The sequence below is a fragment of the Mesoplodon densirostris genome, chromosome 13 (assembly GCF_025265405.1).
Source record: "Mesoplodon densirostris isolate mMesDen1 chromosome 13, mMesDen1 primary haplotype, whole genome shotgun sequence".
Taxonomy (NCBI): Eukaryota; Metazoa; Chordata; class Mammalia; order Artiodactyla; family Ziphiidae; genus Mesoplodon; species Mesoplodon densirostris.
Window position 1 is genome coordinate 3,540,307 of NC_082673.1, and position 16,005 is coordinate 3,556,311.

Consider the following 16,005-nt stretch of genomic DNA (forward strand, 5'->3'; position numbering starts at 1 on the left):
AACCCAAAGACCAATGAGAAAATGGAAGTCCGTGGCCACACTGGCTGAAGAGGCAAGAAAACGTAGCCAGACCCAAAGACCAATGAGAAAAGGTAAGCACGTTGTGGTTCACTCACCCAGGGCGTCCTTATATAGCAGAGGCTGAAAAAGAAGGAACGCAGCAGCTATACTCATCAACGTGGATGAATCTTTGGAAAAGACTGACATTTGAAAAATACGTTGCAGGAGAATTCTTACCATGTGTCTCTATTTATATAAAATGTAAAAGCGTGGAAGACTGAATACACCGATTAGGGATTCACCTGAAGTAAACCAGGAAGAAAAGCAAGGGACGCTAAACATACCATTCAAGATCCTGGTCACCGCAAAGGCGAGGGAGGGGAGGGGCCCCAGGGAGACTCAGGAGTCCTGCAAGCGCCTGGTGATGCACCTTCCTTAGCTGGAGGGGAAGTGGGGGGGTGGCGAGTATCTGGTGGTGTGATTATCATCATTGCGATAGTACTTGTATCTTTAAAGTATATGTAAAAATGTTTTAAGTATCTAATATTTGAGAAACAAATCTGTTTACAGTTCAAAAACAGAAGAGAGAGACAGAGAGGCAGACACCAGACCCAGGCAGGTAAAGGGGTTCCCTTGGTTCCCGGAACTTCAGCCACATGATTGGAAAGGCAGAGAACACCGGTGCCTCTGCTTGGCTGTGGGACAGTGGACCTTTCCGGCCTCTGGCTTCACAGCTGAGTGGGATGGGTCAGGCGGTGCTCCCTCCGTGAACAAGGTCAGCCTGGGGGTGCAAACTCATCTGGCCAGGAACAAAGAGTGCTGAGGGAGTGCCCTTGGGTGGCTCCTGATAGGGGCCTCCCCTGTGCTTTACAGAAAACAAATGTTAGAACAATTAGAACCTCCAAGCCGCCTCTTCCTGCAGAGAAAGCAGGATGCTGTGGAAGGAGGTGGGTGGAGCCGGCCCCCCTGCAGGTGGAGAAGCCTGGGGAGCCCAGCCTGGAGCAGGGCTGGCTCAGAGCTTGGGCAGAACCAGAAGAAAACAAGCTGAGCTGAGGCCACACCAGCTCCTGGGCCGAAAAGCTTTTTACACGCTCTCCAAATGACCTTTACCACACATCGTACTGGGCAAATTCTAGGGACTTCCAGCCCATGCTGCCCCACTAGGAAGGCTCACACTGAGTCCCAGGACAGGAAAGCAGGTGGCAGCGTGGACAGAGCGGGGCTCTGGACAGGCCTGGGCATCGCCAGGGTGACGGGCAGCTGCCTGGCCCAGCGGGTTGCTGACTGGACGGCCAGAAGCTCAGGGCCTCCCAGCGGGGCCGGGACGGCTCGCTCCCCTCGCCCTCCCTGTTCGCTCTTTTATTTGCCTTTGTGAACTGCGCTGGCTGCGGAGCTCCTGAGCTCCTTACCGAGCTGCATGGGAAGGACAAAAAGGACACGGAGAAAGTAAGCGTTGCCTAGCAGCGCAGACTCCGAGCCAGCCAATGAGATTAGAATGAGCGATCATGGGCAGAAGCAAGGCATCTCCCTCGTGGAGACAGGTGGGCGCTGTGGGCTTGAAAGCGGGGGACCGGGTTCCTGAAATCATTCAGGGGGTTGACATGGCTCTCAGAACAGAGGCAGCGCTCTTTCACACGACCTCTGCTCTACGCTCCACGCCCAGCTCCGCCCCGTCTTCCCACACTGGCTCTGCAGCCATAGGGAAGTACCTCTCCTGCATCCCATCCAGACCGCGTCTCCTCTCGGAGGCCCTTCCCGATCCCCTGCCTTATACCCCTCCCGTGACAAAGGTTAGTAGAGCCTCCTCCTAACCTTTGCTACAATGCCTTTTAATCACTTATTTATTGACTATCTTAAAAACCCTTGAGGGCACAGACTACATCATTTCATTTTAGATTCCAGATCATACCATGCCTCAGATGGTAGGCACTTATATGTTCATTGAGTGAGTGAATGAATGAATAAATATTGTTTTCTTACTTTAAAAAAAAGAAGGAAAGAAAGAAAGCCGGGGACCAAATCAACGGCTGACGGGAATTCAGCGCTGCGTCGTGTGGGGCTGAATGAAGAAATAACCAAGTCTTACCTCCCAGGTCAAGTCCTCAGATTTTTCAGCCCGGGACCCTCCCACGCCATGCGCACTGCAAGTGTCCGATTACTGAGGATGTTGTGTGTTTGGTTACACTTCAAAGAATCGGAAAACTGGCAGAGTCATCAGGCACTAATGGATGGGATTTATTTAACATGAGCTTTATCCGAGGTCATGTAAATATTGTGACGTCTGTTGCTAATCACAGCCCTGTGAGTTGGGTACCCTCAGTCTCACCATTTTATAGAAGCAGAAACAGTGGCACAGAGATGTTAAGTCACTTGCCCAAGGTCACAGAGCTTGCGAGTGGCAGGTCCAGGACTCAGGCCCAAGCTGACTTGCTCCACAGCCCACTTTGGCGAAGGACAAAAAGTGTGATGACGCGTGGTGAGGACGAGGGTGGGGAACCGGTCCTCTGGGCAACGTCACTGGGGCTGATACAAGTAAAACGCCAGCCGCTGCAGGACCATGAACAGCGGAGAGCAGGATGCCTCACTGGTGCCCGCGAATGCTCCAGAGTGTGCCCCCTGGGGGGTTACCAGTAAGGAAACCCCTACACTGAGCACGGACAGCATAGCCGGTCAGCCTCACTCAGCTGGCCAGAAAGACCGTGAATCGTGAGCCTGCAGAATTTTTTGCCTTCCGGCTGCTGTGCCCTGGGAAGGACCCCGGACTCCATCCTGGCCTTTTAACCACTCACCACCCCCTGCTGGGAGCCCGCAGCAAACCCCATGGGCAATTCCTGATCCCAGCTGTTCCGGCTCTCTTTCCTGATTCTCAGACTCTTAGCTTCAAAAGCTGAATTTTCTACACAGTTCCCTGGCCTTTTTTTTTTTTTTCTATACGCGGGCCTCTCACTGTTGTGGCCTCTCCCGCTGCGGAGCACAGGCTCCGGACGCGCAGGCTCAGCGGCCATGGCTCACGGGCCTAGCCGCTCAGCGGCATGTGGGATCTTCCCGGACCGGGACACGAACCCGCGTTCCCTGCATCGGCAGGCGGACTCTCAACCACTGCGCCACCAGGGAAACCCTCCCTGGCCTTTTTTAAAGATCCATTTAGACTCCATTCCCTGGCTTTTGTGATCCGTCTCCCATGCCCCCCACACACCGCAACTTTACCTAATCTCTTAACTACAGTGGCACCTACCGAACTGGGTAGGACACACCAATCCACACCCCCGGCCCTCCCACCGCTGGCCTGGGGTCACCCCCTTCCCCTGTTTAAGAGAGCAGGTAAATGGACCGCCAGCTACCAGTGATGGACCATCAACACTCCCCAGTGCCAAGCATGGGTGTGATGGTGCAATTTCATTTACGCTAGAAATTATTACTAAAATACAATGTGTGCTTACTGATTGGCCTTAATTATCTGTATTATTTACCAGCACAAATAATTTGTCTTGATGAGCTTGCTTATCTGTGAAACTGAAGAACAGGGGGTCATCATTAGTCAAGGGTCCCAAGCCAGAACCACGGAATTCAGCCCAGAACCCACGGCCTTTCCCTCCACTTTTGTCCGTCCTCGCGTCTCCCACATGAAACCCTGAAGGGCAGGGCCACGGCTCGGCCTCGCCGCGCTCTTCTGTCTGTTTGCCCCAGTTTCCCTTCTATGCTGCTCCCAATTTCTCTTCCTCTATTGAGAAGAGTGACTTGACAACTCAAATGATGTTTTCATCTTCCCGCACCTTTGAAACGGGTAAGAGAGAGCTGCTTTCTGCTCTTTCAATTTGTCCAGATGCGCACGTAAAAGCCAGCAAGCAAGGGTACAGAGTGTCGTTTCCACTGTCCCCTTCCCTGAAAGGAAGAGCAGAGACTTCGTCGGTGGGGTAAACTTTCTAGAAAAAAACAAACCTGCTATCGGAAATAACCTCTCACGACCTCCACCCACAAATCAGTGACCAAAACGAGGCCGTGATATTCGAGTCCAGAAACCCATTTGCATTCATGGAAATTTTAAAAAGAAACCATCTACGTTTTATTCACCTAAAGTAGCGTAGCCATGGTAATGGCCGAGTGGTACTGAAAAAGCGGATGTTGGCAGGTAACTAGGAAAACAATCACTCAGCTTGAAAATGTAGGTCATGAGCAAGCATAGGATGGACAATTACAGACCCATGAGTGCTTCAGATAATGGCTCCCAAACCTGATTCTAAACTGAATTGTACGTGATAGTTGTGAAGGGTCATCCAACTTGGCGAGCCTCTCTCTTACAAGGAGACAATTGCTCATTGGAGTTAGCAATTGAGCACCAACTCTGGGTCAGGACCTGTAATAACCCAAAGTCATGACCTCATGTCATCTTCATAACAATGCTATCCAATAGGCATTACTGACCCCATTCTGTTGATGGAAAACTGCACCTCCAAAAAGTGTTCAGCCCCAGGAAGCACAATGGCAAGTATCATCCTTCGTAGGAGGTCTGCTCACCCACCGCAGGTCCTCCCAGCCCTCCTGCCTGAGGAAGGAAGAAAGCAATTCATTGCCCACCTCTTGACACTTAAAAACGAAGCCGATTTCATCCCCAAGTGTCCCTTCCTTTCATGGCTCAGTCTCTGCCATCCGACAGCTGAACACTGCCTTTCTCCAAGGCCGAGGGCTGGGGGCCCCCGAGGCAGCTCGGCACAGCCTGGCGCCCCTCACTGCACTTTGAGCCCCCGTCTCTATGGGGACCACCCCCGCCAGGACCTCCCTGAGGTTCAGCCAGGAGTTGGGTCCAGGAATCCCTCCCCCCTCTACTGACAGAGTAAATGCTGTTGAACGTGGCCATTGACTCTTCCACAGGCTTCTTTTAGGGAAAGTCATTCCACTTCTGTTGTAAATCGTTCACATGCAAATCAAGCACCTCTGTTTACCCAGCACTGCTGAGGGGCTGGGTGCAGGGCAGGGAGTCAGACACCCTCTCTGCTTTCAAGAGCTCGAAGCCTTGGGGAGAGGCCAGCAAGACTGGGGCCAGGGAGGCCTCTTGGAGGAAATGCTGTGGCTCTGAGGAGTCTAGTAGGAGAACTGAGGGAACCAGGATTGTGCCCGGAGAGAAGCCAGAGAGGCACCAGGAAGCAGCTCTGGGGGCCAGGCTGGGGCCAGTTCAGCTTTGGGACCGGCCCCTATGGAGCAGGGGCAGCGCCCCAACCCCTCCACCTGGCCTCCCACTGCATGGGACCGAGGGGGTGGGCTTGGGCGTCAAGAGAAGCCCCGGATCCAGGAGGCAGTGTGTGGGTAAAGTTGGGAGGGACACAGATGTGTCTACAGAGGGAGGCATGTGCGGCAATACTCTTTTCAGCCTTAATTAAAACCATCATTAGGGCTTCCCTGGTGGCGCAGTGGTTGAGAGTCCGCCTGCCGATGCAGGGGACGCGGGTTCGTGCCCCGGTCCGGGAAGATCCCACATGCCGCGGAGCGGCTGGGCCCGTGAGCCATGGCCGCTGAGCCTGCGCGTCCGGAGCCTGTGCTCTGCAACGGGAGAGGCCACAGCAGTGAGAGGCCCGCGTACCACAAATAAATAAATAAATAAATAAATAAAAAGAAGGGAGAAATTTCGAACTCAAAAGTGATTTCATCACAAAGTTCAGATTTGGAAAGTGACTGACAGCTACTAACTTTGAATGGTTTCAAATTTTAGTCTCAAATATTCTCTGTTTTCAAAGGCAAAGGATGAGAATGGAGCACCTTTTAAGCAATTATCAAATAAATCAAAAGCATCAAAACTTGGCTCTGTGCTTTCCAAGATTTGACACCTAGAAGGTACACAATTATTTACATTTTAACTATATATAAACTCACCTCAATTACTCCGATGTGACTAAACAGGAAGTGTGAAGATTTTTTTCAGTTGGGTATGTTCTATAAATCTGGTATTTGTGACTGTCCAGGTACAAGGTGTGGGAACAAGCTTTACCTGCCAGTGAGATGTCCCTTTCACACATCTTTTAAAATATAAGGGTCAATAAAACCCAAAAAAGTTTTCCAAAACAAAATTTTTTTAAGCCATAAAACAAGTTAACAATAATTTTTAAATGGGTAGAGGACTGGAATAGCTGTTTTTCCAGAGACGACACACAGATGGCCGAGAGACACAGGAACAGACGCTCAACACCACCAGTCATCAAGGAAACGCAAAGCACAACCACAATGAGCTATGACTTCACACCCGCTAGAATGGCTATTATCAATAAGACAAGAGAAAACAAGTGCTGGCGAGGATGTGGAGAAAAAGACAATCCTTATGCACTGTTGGTGGCAGTATACATAGGTGCAGCCACTTCGGGAAACAGTACGGAGTTTCCTCAGAAAGTTAGCAACAGAATTGCCATACAATCCAGCAATTTCACTTCTGGGTATTTAACCAAAGGAAATGAAAACATTAATTCAAAAAGATACCTGCACCCCAGTGTTCACAGCAGCACTATTTACAACTGCCAAGATATGGAAGCAACCAAAGCGCCCGTCAACAGACGAATGGATAAAGATGTGGTGTATATATACAGTGGAATATTACTCACGCATAAAAAAAGAAGAAAATCTTGCCATTTGTGACGACACAGATGGACCTAGAGAGTATTATGCTAAGTGAAATAAGTCAGACAGGATAAGACAAATACTGTATTATTTCACTTATATGTGGAATCTAAAAAACAACAAATAAATGTAACGAACTAGAAACAAGAGTCGTAGATACAGAGAACCAACAGGTGGTTGCCAGAGGGGAGGGGATGGGGGAGGAGAGAAATAGGAGAGAGAGGTACAAACTTCCAGGTGCAAAATAAGTGAGCTGCAAGTAGGATGTGTACAGTGTGGGGAACAGAGTCAATAATTATGTAATATCTTCTAGACCACAGCATCACGTCGAGTTAATTTAACATTTTAAAGTTCTCTGAATATTAGCAGAGGATTGCCGCAGTGTGTATGTGTGGATGGACGGACGGATGGATGGATGGACAGATGGAAGACAGAGATACATATAATTTGAAAACATTTATTTACCATTCACTATTTTGCAAATACAATTCTCCTAATTTGGTTGGGACAAGAGGTATTTGTGTTAAAGGCCAAGTCAGGAACAAAGAAAGACAAGAACATACTTGGAGTGAGAATCGTTTAATAATTCTACATTCACTCCCAGAGAACAATAAATACAGAAGTTACAAGCAGTATGTGTAACAGTACTATTTTCCTTAGATACAGGAAGCGCCTACTTTAATACAAAGTAATGGGCAAACACTCGTGTTGAAATCAGCACTGGGGAAAGCTACACAACAGAAGAAAATGACACGTAAAATGAGAAATTGTTTGTTCTTGACCCTAATCACTGAGACTCACACTCCAGGTCTTCTGCCCCAGGTGAAGGAGCGGCTGGAGACCCCGAGGCCGAGCGCCCGTTCAGCTCCGGGCAGCTGCCGCCTGCGGTTGCTCAGACTGGAGCTGTTTACCAAGATATTCCCTGAAAGACAGGAAGGAGATAGCAAGGCAGATTAGAACTGAAACAACAAAGAATCTCTTTCAAAATTGAAGGACAATATACACTGTCGTCTATGCTCACTTTAACATCTAAAAACTAGTAAAATAGCCCCAGAAACCTAATCTTGTCCAAATTTCCAAAGTACCTGTACTGTATGAATTTTAAACACTCCATGAGCCACAGACAGACAAGGCATGACCCACACAAACAAGTAACTCTGCATCCGATCGCCGGCAACGTCCGCTTTCCTGTTTAGAGAGTCGTGCCAGCTGCCGCCCCTTCTGCAATCTAACAAGTTCAAGATCAACAGACGTATGATTCCAAGTACGTGGCCCGATGCATGGGAAACAAATTTCCTGACGTTAGCAAGTACAAGTGTTGATCTCTGAGGATTTACACAAGAGCACATGAGAACAATCCCTGAAACTGACATCCAGCATCAGGACACTTCATCAGAGCTGCTAGTTACCCAGCACTTACTCCGCACTGGCAGAGTCTGAACCCTTCCCCAAGATGGTCCTACGGAATCCGCAGCAGAGTCACGAGAGCCGAGAAGCAGTGTTCTCCCTCTACAGACGGGGCAGCTGAGGCTCAGAGCGGTGGTCTCCCAACGTCTGAGGGGACGTTCTAGTTCAGAACCTTACCCGACGGGTCTGTGTGTACTTCGCTCTAAACTGCCTACAGACACCACTGCTTCCACGCTCACCCCCAACCATCCACCCTCCGCAGAGGAGCCTGTGAGACCGTTCAAAACACAGATCAAATCCTGTCACTCCCCTGTCAAAACCTTAACCGTGGCTTTCAACTCATCCAACACAAGGACCCACCAGACCCTCCGTGATCAGATCCCGGCCACCTCGCCTCGCCCATCTCCTTTCATCCTGGCCTCACCCACTCCTTCAACGTACCCTCTGAACCCCAGCACGGCTGACAGCTCTCTGTGGTGGGGACGGGGTGCAATGCAGGATGCTGAGCAGCATCCCTGGCCTCGACCCCCCAGCTGCCATGAGCACCGCCTCCCAGCCCCCAGCTGTCACATCCAAACATGTCTCCAGGCGCTGCTCTTAAAGAAGCCAAGCTCCCTCCTGCTTCCTGGTCCTCTCCCCTCCCGTTCCCTCCACCTGAAATCCAACCCCCAACACTGCAGGTGGGTGACTGGTTCCTTTCCATCACTGTCTCAGCCTGGCTGCTGGACCCCTCAGAAAGGCCATCTCTCATCACCCACTTCCATCACACTTGTCGTCTGGAGCCTAGCGGAACAGGGTACAAACTAAGTGCTCAAAGAGCAGGTGCTGGAAGAACGCATAGATGTCAGCACTCATGAGAAAAGTGCTTAAGTGGCAGGATCCTAATACTTAATCCATGATGTCACGGTGGTGTCCTGGATCCTCTCCTACCCTGTATCTGCCTGCATCTCTCACACGTAAGCATCTGGACGTGCCATTAATCTGTCCTTTGGAACTACCAGTAGCATTACCGTCAGTTAGCGCATCTTTCCCAAGGATGGGGAATAGAGAGGCATCTGAGCTCAGAAGAGCGCGGAACAGCCAACCTACTGCTAAAACAGCCACGGCCGAGGGAGTCCAGCGTTGTCCGCTCACGGACACAGATGGTTCACCACTGTATCTAAGTAGTCACTCTAATTTTTCTTGTTTTGAGTACAAAAAGGTCAATACTTTTGACTTAAAAAAGGAAAGCAAGAGGAAAAACGTGACTCTGGCTACTGTTTCAAAAGCAAAAGGCTATAACGGATGAAATGTGAGAGCTGAATCTTAACTGATCAATCAGCTTTTACTGTTTTCATGTGAACTGGTAAAAATCCATTCAGGTTAACCGTACGCCGAACAGTTAAACCCTGCAAAATTGTAGCGTCTCTAATCAATAGTCCTGCTGAATTCCATTCAACTCTCAAAAAACTTATTCACCTATGTCGTAATGGTCCTTTTAGTTACTTCTGGAGTTGTTTCTGATACTAGTACTTTGAATATACATTTCTTCAGAACATTAATGCAGCTGTTTTTTCTAAATTATCACATCACTGCTCTGAACGGCTAAAATCTAATTCTAGGTATTAATCAAAATCACTGCTTTTAAAAGCCACCACTCATCAGAGCCTTTCCACAAGAACTTCTGGACGGGGACGTGAGGCCCAACAGAGCAGCGGGGGGTGGGCGGCACCTACCAGTTGTGCACCATGAGCTTCTGCACGGCCAGGAGGGCGTTGTAGCGCACCTGCTGGTCCTCGTGGTGCATGTGGTTCATCACCAGCTGCTTCCCGCCGAGCTGCTCGATGACCCTGGGGGCCAGAAGCCACGTGGTGAAGACGCTGCAGTTACTTTCAAATGCAAGCTGTTAGCAGAAAGCCCCAACTCCAAACTGCCCAGTGGTTTTACAAAGAAAAGTTACCATACAGGTAAGTAAACCAACACACGTGTCTTTTTTAAAATATCATTTTCTCCAAATCACAGATTTAAAGTTTTTATATATTTTCTCTTGAATCCCTAATGATAAATCCAATTGTTATTCTCATGTCCTAGTCTGGGCAAATATCATCAACCTGGACTGTTGCAGTAATCTAGATTACAGTGTTCTATAGGCAGTTGAGTATTAACTTCTTTATCACCAGTATTTGTGGCTTGCTTAAAAACCAGTATACTGAATACCACCTTATGTCTGAAATAACATCAGATCAATATTAAGCCCAGCAGTTGCCATGCTGTGAACCAGATACGGAAGCAGATGCAGACAGCAGAGAACACGAGGTTAAAAAGCACCCCGTAGGAGCCATGTTAATTTCCTGAAAAAGACTTGATTTGTTAAGATATCTGCCCTCTCCTGTAATGATGGAACATGCCACATGACCTGGTAGGCAGTGAAACAAATGAGAAAATTCCTGTTTTCAAGAACACCAGGAAGACTGACAACCAGCACTGCTTTCTGTCACTGCCCCCTCAACCCCCTGAAAAACCCAGTTACCACAGACACAAAAGCAAAGTGAAAATGGTTATTTGCTTCACGAATGGAAGGAGGTTCTCTGCTACTCTGGGGGGGGGGGGGCGGGGCAGGCGGGGGCATGCAAAGAGCCGGCGAGTGTCTTTAACCCCAGCCTGGGAGGGTGGGAGCTGCGGTCGGTGATGCCGGGTGAGTGACATCGCCACCAGAGTCCGTGACAAGTGGCACCTTAGTGCAGCAGGGCTTCTGGTGGTTTAAGACAACCTTGCAGATGAGCACATGGGGTCAGGGGTGAGGGAGAGGCTTTATCTGTACGCCTTTTTATATTTTATTTTTTAAAGCATCTTTTTTTTAAAAAACGTACTGAATTGAGAAAAATAATGCAGTATAATTATACCCAAACTTTATGAGTGCTTGATACGTGCCAGGAATGTAACAAGCTTCTCCAAACAGCATACAACAGCCTCAGTCTCATTTAACGCTTTCTCCCTCAACTCCGATCCTTTCACTGTTAGTGTACCTACGTGATTTCACATGACCGAGCCAGCCTCACCGCCTCTGCAAAGCCTTACCTGTCCCCTCCCAGAGGGAATTCCTCACTCTTCAGCACTTGGAAACACATCCTTCCATGACTATATATCTACTGTGACTTTTCTTACACGTGTTATATTTCCTTTTATACTTGGAACCTACTCAGGTCAATAACAATGTAACCACAAATAATAATTTAAAAATCACCAGCGCTAACAAAATGGCTTTTGAATTAAATCATACAAACCAAAGAAAACCCTGAACATGAAATTTCTGGTGTGATGTCCGTTGGCTACTGCACAACAGGACTATACATGCGTGCTTAGGTTTTCATACTTCCCATCTTTAATTAGGTTTATCATTTATCACGATTCCCAGTACTACGGTCACCTTGATTCCGCTCACCCCGTCAGCTCCTCAGCTGAACGAGGCTACTTTACAGGAGCATATGAACTAGGACCCCGTGCGGAACGCCTCGGGACACCCCGGTGAGACCAAGGCTCCTCACTTACCGCTTGCCTCGCGGGTAATGCCGAACGTACTCGCCAACGTCATGCGCAGCGACAGCTAAGACTTGTGGGTCATCGGACACCTCCAGAAGTTTGGTCAAAATTCTGAAATAAATTTAATACAAAGAGAGATTGATTTCTAATTCTTTTCTAGAGCACAACAGAGCAAAGGTATAATGCCAATACTTTCCTGAAAATAGACATTTACAAATATAACTGTATTTTCTACAGGTTTCACTGCTACACACGATACACTACACATGATTTACTGCACGTAAGTTAGCAGCTTTCAAACCTTTATACACACATTAACAGGTCACTTCCAGATTCACAACGTCCACCACCCACAATTCCCACAATATCAGGGAAAGGGAAGAAGGGAAAACATAGGGAGTGTTTAGGGCAGTGAAGCGATTCTGTGTGATACTGTGACACAGCAGGAACTGTACAACAGAAAGCCATGAACCTGAACGTAAACTATGGACTTCAGCTAAAACAATGTATAAATATTGGTTCATCAATTAACAAACGTGCCACACTTAGGCAAGACGTTAAAAATAGGGGAAACTGTGCCTGGTGGAGGAAGAGAGGGTGTATGAGTACTCTCTGTACTCCCTTCAATTTTTCTGTAAACCTAAAATTATTCTAAAAATTAAAGTCTATTAATTTTAACAGTTACAGTAAGGTATATATGTAGTAATTCTATCAAAAAACTGAGAAGATGACCCCAAAATGGGAGATAATATTTGCAAAGCATATTATCTGATCAGGGATTTACATCCAAAATATATAAAAACACTCTTACAACTAAACACTAAAAAGACAACCCATTAAAAAAAGGAACTAAGAATCTGAACAAACATTTCTCCAAAGATATAAAATGGCCAATAAGGACATGAAAAGATGCCTGATTCGTTAGCCATCAAGGAAATACAAATCAAAACCATGATGAGATATCACTTCACGCTCACTAAAATGGCTAGAATCAAGAAGTCAGACAATAGTAAGTGCTGACACGGAGATGGAGAAATCAGAATCCTCATACACTGCTGGTGGGAATATGAAATTGTGCAGCCACTTGGAAAATAGTTGAGTAGTTCCTGAAATGGTTAAACAGAGTTACCATATGATTCAGCAATTCTATTCATAGGTGTCTACTCAAGGAAGAGAGATAAAAACGTATGTCCACATAAAAACTTGTACACAAATGTTTATTACCAGCATTTTTCATAATAACCCAAATGCCCATCACCTAATGAGTGGATAAATAAAATGTAATATATCCTTATGATGGAATATTATATGACCATAAAAAGGAACAAAGTACTGCTAAATGCTACATGAATGAACCTTGAACACCTTATGGTAAATGAAAGAAGCTGGTCACAAAAGAACAAATATTATATGATTCTATTTACATGAAATTTTCCTAATAGGCAAATCCATAGAGACAGAAAGTAAAAGCTTAGGGCTGAGGGGATGGTTGGACAGAGAAGTGACAGCTAAAGGATACAGGGTTTGTTTTTGAAGTGATGGAAAATGTTCTATAATTGACTGTGTTGATGGTTACACATCCTTGTGAATATACTGATTTATACAATTTAAATGGGTGAATTGTGTGGTATGTGACTTGTATCTCAGTAAAAAAGGAAGAAAGACACTTGCACATATTAGGTCATCTTTATTATAACAAAGGGAACCGTGCAAAGCAGTGGGGAAAATGTTATTTTCAATAAATGTTGCTAGTTCAATTAGATATCCATGTAACGAAAAAAACAAATCTTGACCTACCTTATACACCTTACCCAAAAACCAATTCCACACAGAATGGAAACCTAAATGTGAGAGGTTAAACAATAAAGCTTCTAGCAGATAACACAGAAGTATATATCCTCAGGACCTTGGGTAGGCAAAAACTTCTTAACCAGACACAAGAAAGCACTAGCCATAAATAACAAACTGAGCTACATCAAAAGTAAAGAGTTAGTGGCATTTGATATGGTAGAAGAAGAGCTGTGATGAATACATATGACCAAGAAACCTACAGAATTCCCACAAAAACAAAAACAAAAACTTGAACAGGCACTTCTCCTGGGAAAAAAGATATCCAAATGGCCAATAAGCACACGAAAAGGTATTCAACCACATGAGTAAGCAAGAAAATAGAAATTAAAACCATGGAATATCTAAAAACTTTAAGAGGGACAAAAAGGTGTCCACGAGCATGTGGAAGGATGGGGGTTTATTCAGGGTGTAAACTGGCTTTCAAACTTACTTCAAGAGCTCATAATTCTTCTCATTTAACCTCACAGCATTTTCTCTCCAGAATTTCTCAGATTTGTGCACAGGACTCCATTCCAATCTTCCAGATTTAAGTTCTGAACTATATTCATCAAATGAGCTGTAAAAAGAATTCAAAGTTTATAAGAATCTGAGAGATAGATACTCCAAAGTTTTAAAAAATAAAACATCTTCACTAAATATTTAACTACAAAGACTGATCATCCTTTGTACATTCAAATATTACCTGTAAACAAGTTTAAATGGCTTAATCTTCAATAAATCATGTGAAACTTATTCAGGGTATTAAGGTCCAGTACTCCTGTCAAATTTGAATGTTCACCATGAGATATTAAAAGGAGCACTTGCTTTCAAAATTCTAACCTTAATATACACATAAATGTATGTACATCATTAAAATATCTGATAGGGACTTCCGTGGTGGCACAGTGGTTAAGAATCCACCTGCCAATGCAGGGGACATGGGTTCAAGCCCTGGTCCGGGAAGATCCGACATGCCGCAGAGCAACTAAGCTCGTGCGCCACAACTACTGAGCCTGTGCTCTAGAGCCCATGAGCCACAACTACTGAGCCTGCGTGCCATAACTACTGAAGCCCACGCGCCTAGAGCCCGTGCTCTGCAACAAGGGAAGCCACCGCAGTGAGAAGCCCACACACAGCAACGAAGAGTAGTCCCCGCTCGCCACAACAAGAGAAAGCCCGTGCGCAGCAACGAGGACCTGATGCAGCCATAAATAAATAAATAAATAAAAATAAATCAAATATCTGATAATCTAGCATTGTTTCTACCATGCCTCTTAAAACACTGTATTTGCCAGACCACTAGATACATAAAGATAAATTTATGTAAAGTATATTACTTTAACACAAAATAAAATAGTATATTCTATTATACTTTAAATGACAAACCATGATACTACACTACAAAAATAAAAACACATACCTCAGTACGATATTTTTAAATGTGACTACCAACAATGCAGAGGTAATTCATTAACTGAATTAGCCCACTACAGATTAATTAAAAACAAAAAGCTCTGTACATGTAACAAACTAAAATGCACTTTAATTCAAAAATTATTCACTATGTATCAAACAACAATTACTCAAATCTTCATAATATAAAACTGCTTTAATGTGGTTAGCCAGTGAACAAAGTGACAAGATATGCTTGTACTTTCTTTCAAGTAAAATTTTCAAAAAGAAGCAGCCATTTAATACTCATTGATAATTCAGTATAACAAAGATTCTTCACTGGTTAAGCTGATCAGAGTAACCTGTTAAATAAAGTAGTAATTTAATGAAAGGCTATTTAGTATAAGAAGTAACCTAATATTGTTTAACTAATATGCTAAACCTGTAACAACATAAAGAGACAAATCTATTTCAATTGCTCCCATCACCATGTTAGCTTTATGTAAACAGCAATATTTTTCAAATTACCAAATTCAACATGAAAAATCAGTAAATAATAACAATTGGCTAGCATGGAATAAATAACTTAGAAAGCTATCACTAATCTTATTTATTTTTTAAAAAGGGTCTCAAATCATTATTACAGAAGAACTAATGATAATTTTTAAAAATAAACATAATAAAATAGAATTTGTATAAATTGCAAGCCTATTGCTGGCCTATTATATTACAAACAACTTATTCATATTTGAAATTATAAAAAGACAAAAATCATCTGCCTTCCTCCACAAAGCTCCATACAAACCACTGATATGGGTGACAGCTCCCATCTCTATAAAAGCTTTTGGGGCTTGAGCTTATGGGTTGCACTGAATTATCTGGTAAATACATTTTTGGAACACATACTATACTAAAGGCACTTGCTGGACACCTCACGGAAAATCCTACAAGGTTAGAATTTTTATCATTATTTTACCAAAAGGAAAATTGAGACTTTAAAATGTCAAGAGGCTTGCTCAATGCCACACGTGGACAAAGTGGCCAAACAATTCAAACTGGAGTTATCCTGGCTCCCAAACCCTATCTATTTCTAGTGAGTAACTCTCTTTTTAAAATGTATCAATAGTTCAAAAACAAAGAATGCATGGGTTAATGGAAAAAATCATCAAGCTATTATGAAACAAAAAAGAACCAGGACCAGAAGAATATGCAGAACCCTATTTGTGTGTGTCTGTGTGTGTGTGTGTGTGCGCACAC

At 45.0% G+C, this 16,005-nt stretch overlaps 1 protein-coding gene across 6 annotated transcripts in view; it reads right to left on the bottom strand.

Annotated features, from left to right (window-relative positions):
* Positions 1-7,043: 7,043 nt before the first annotated feature.
* ATP6V1H (ATPase H+ transporting V1 subunit H) overlaps positions 7,044-16,005 on the bottom strand; it is an 82,496-nt gene continuing 73,534 nt past the window's right edge. For all 6 annotated transcript variants that reach the window (XM_060116507.1, XM_060116509.1, XM_060116508.1 and 3 more), the window contains 4 exons: positions 13,808-13,933; positions 11,536-11,637; positions 9,723-9,836; positions 7,044-7,522 (listed from right to left, as the gene is read on the bottom strand). In XM_060116507.1, coding sequence (XP_059972490.1) covers positions 7,462-7,522; positions 9,723-9,836; positions 11,536-11,637; positions 13,808-13,933 — 403 coding nt within the window. In that variant the 3' untranslated portion in view covers positions 7,044-7,461. The remainder of the gene's footprint in view (positions 7,523-9,722; positions 9,837-11,535; positions 11,638-13,807; positions 13,934-16,005) is intronic.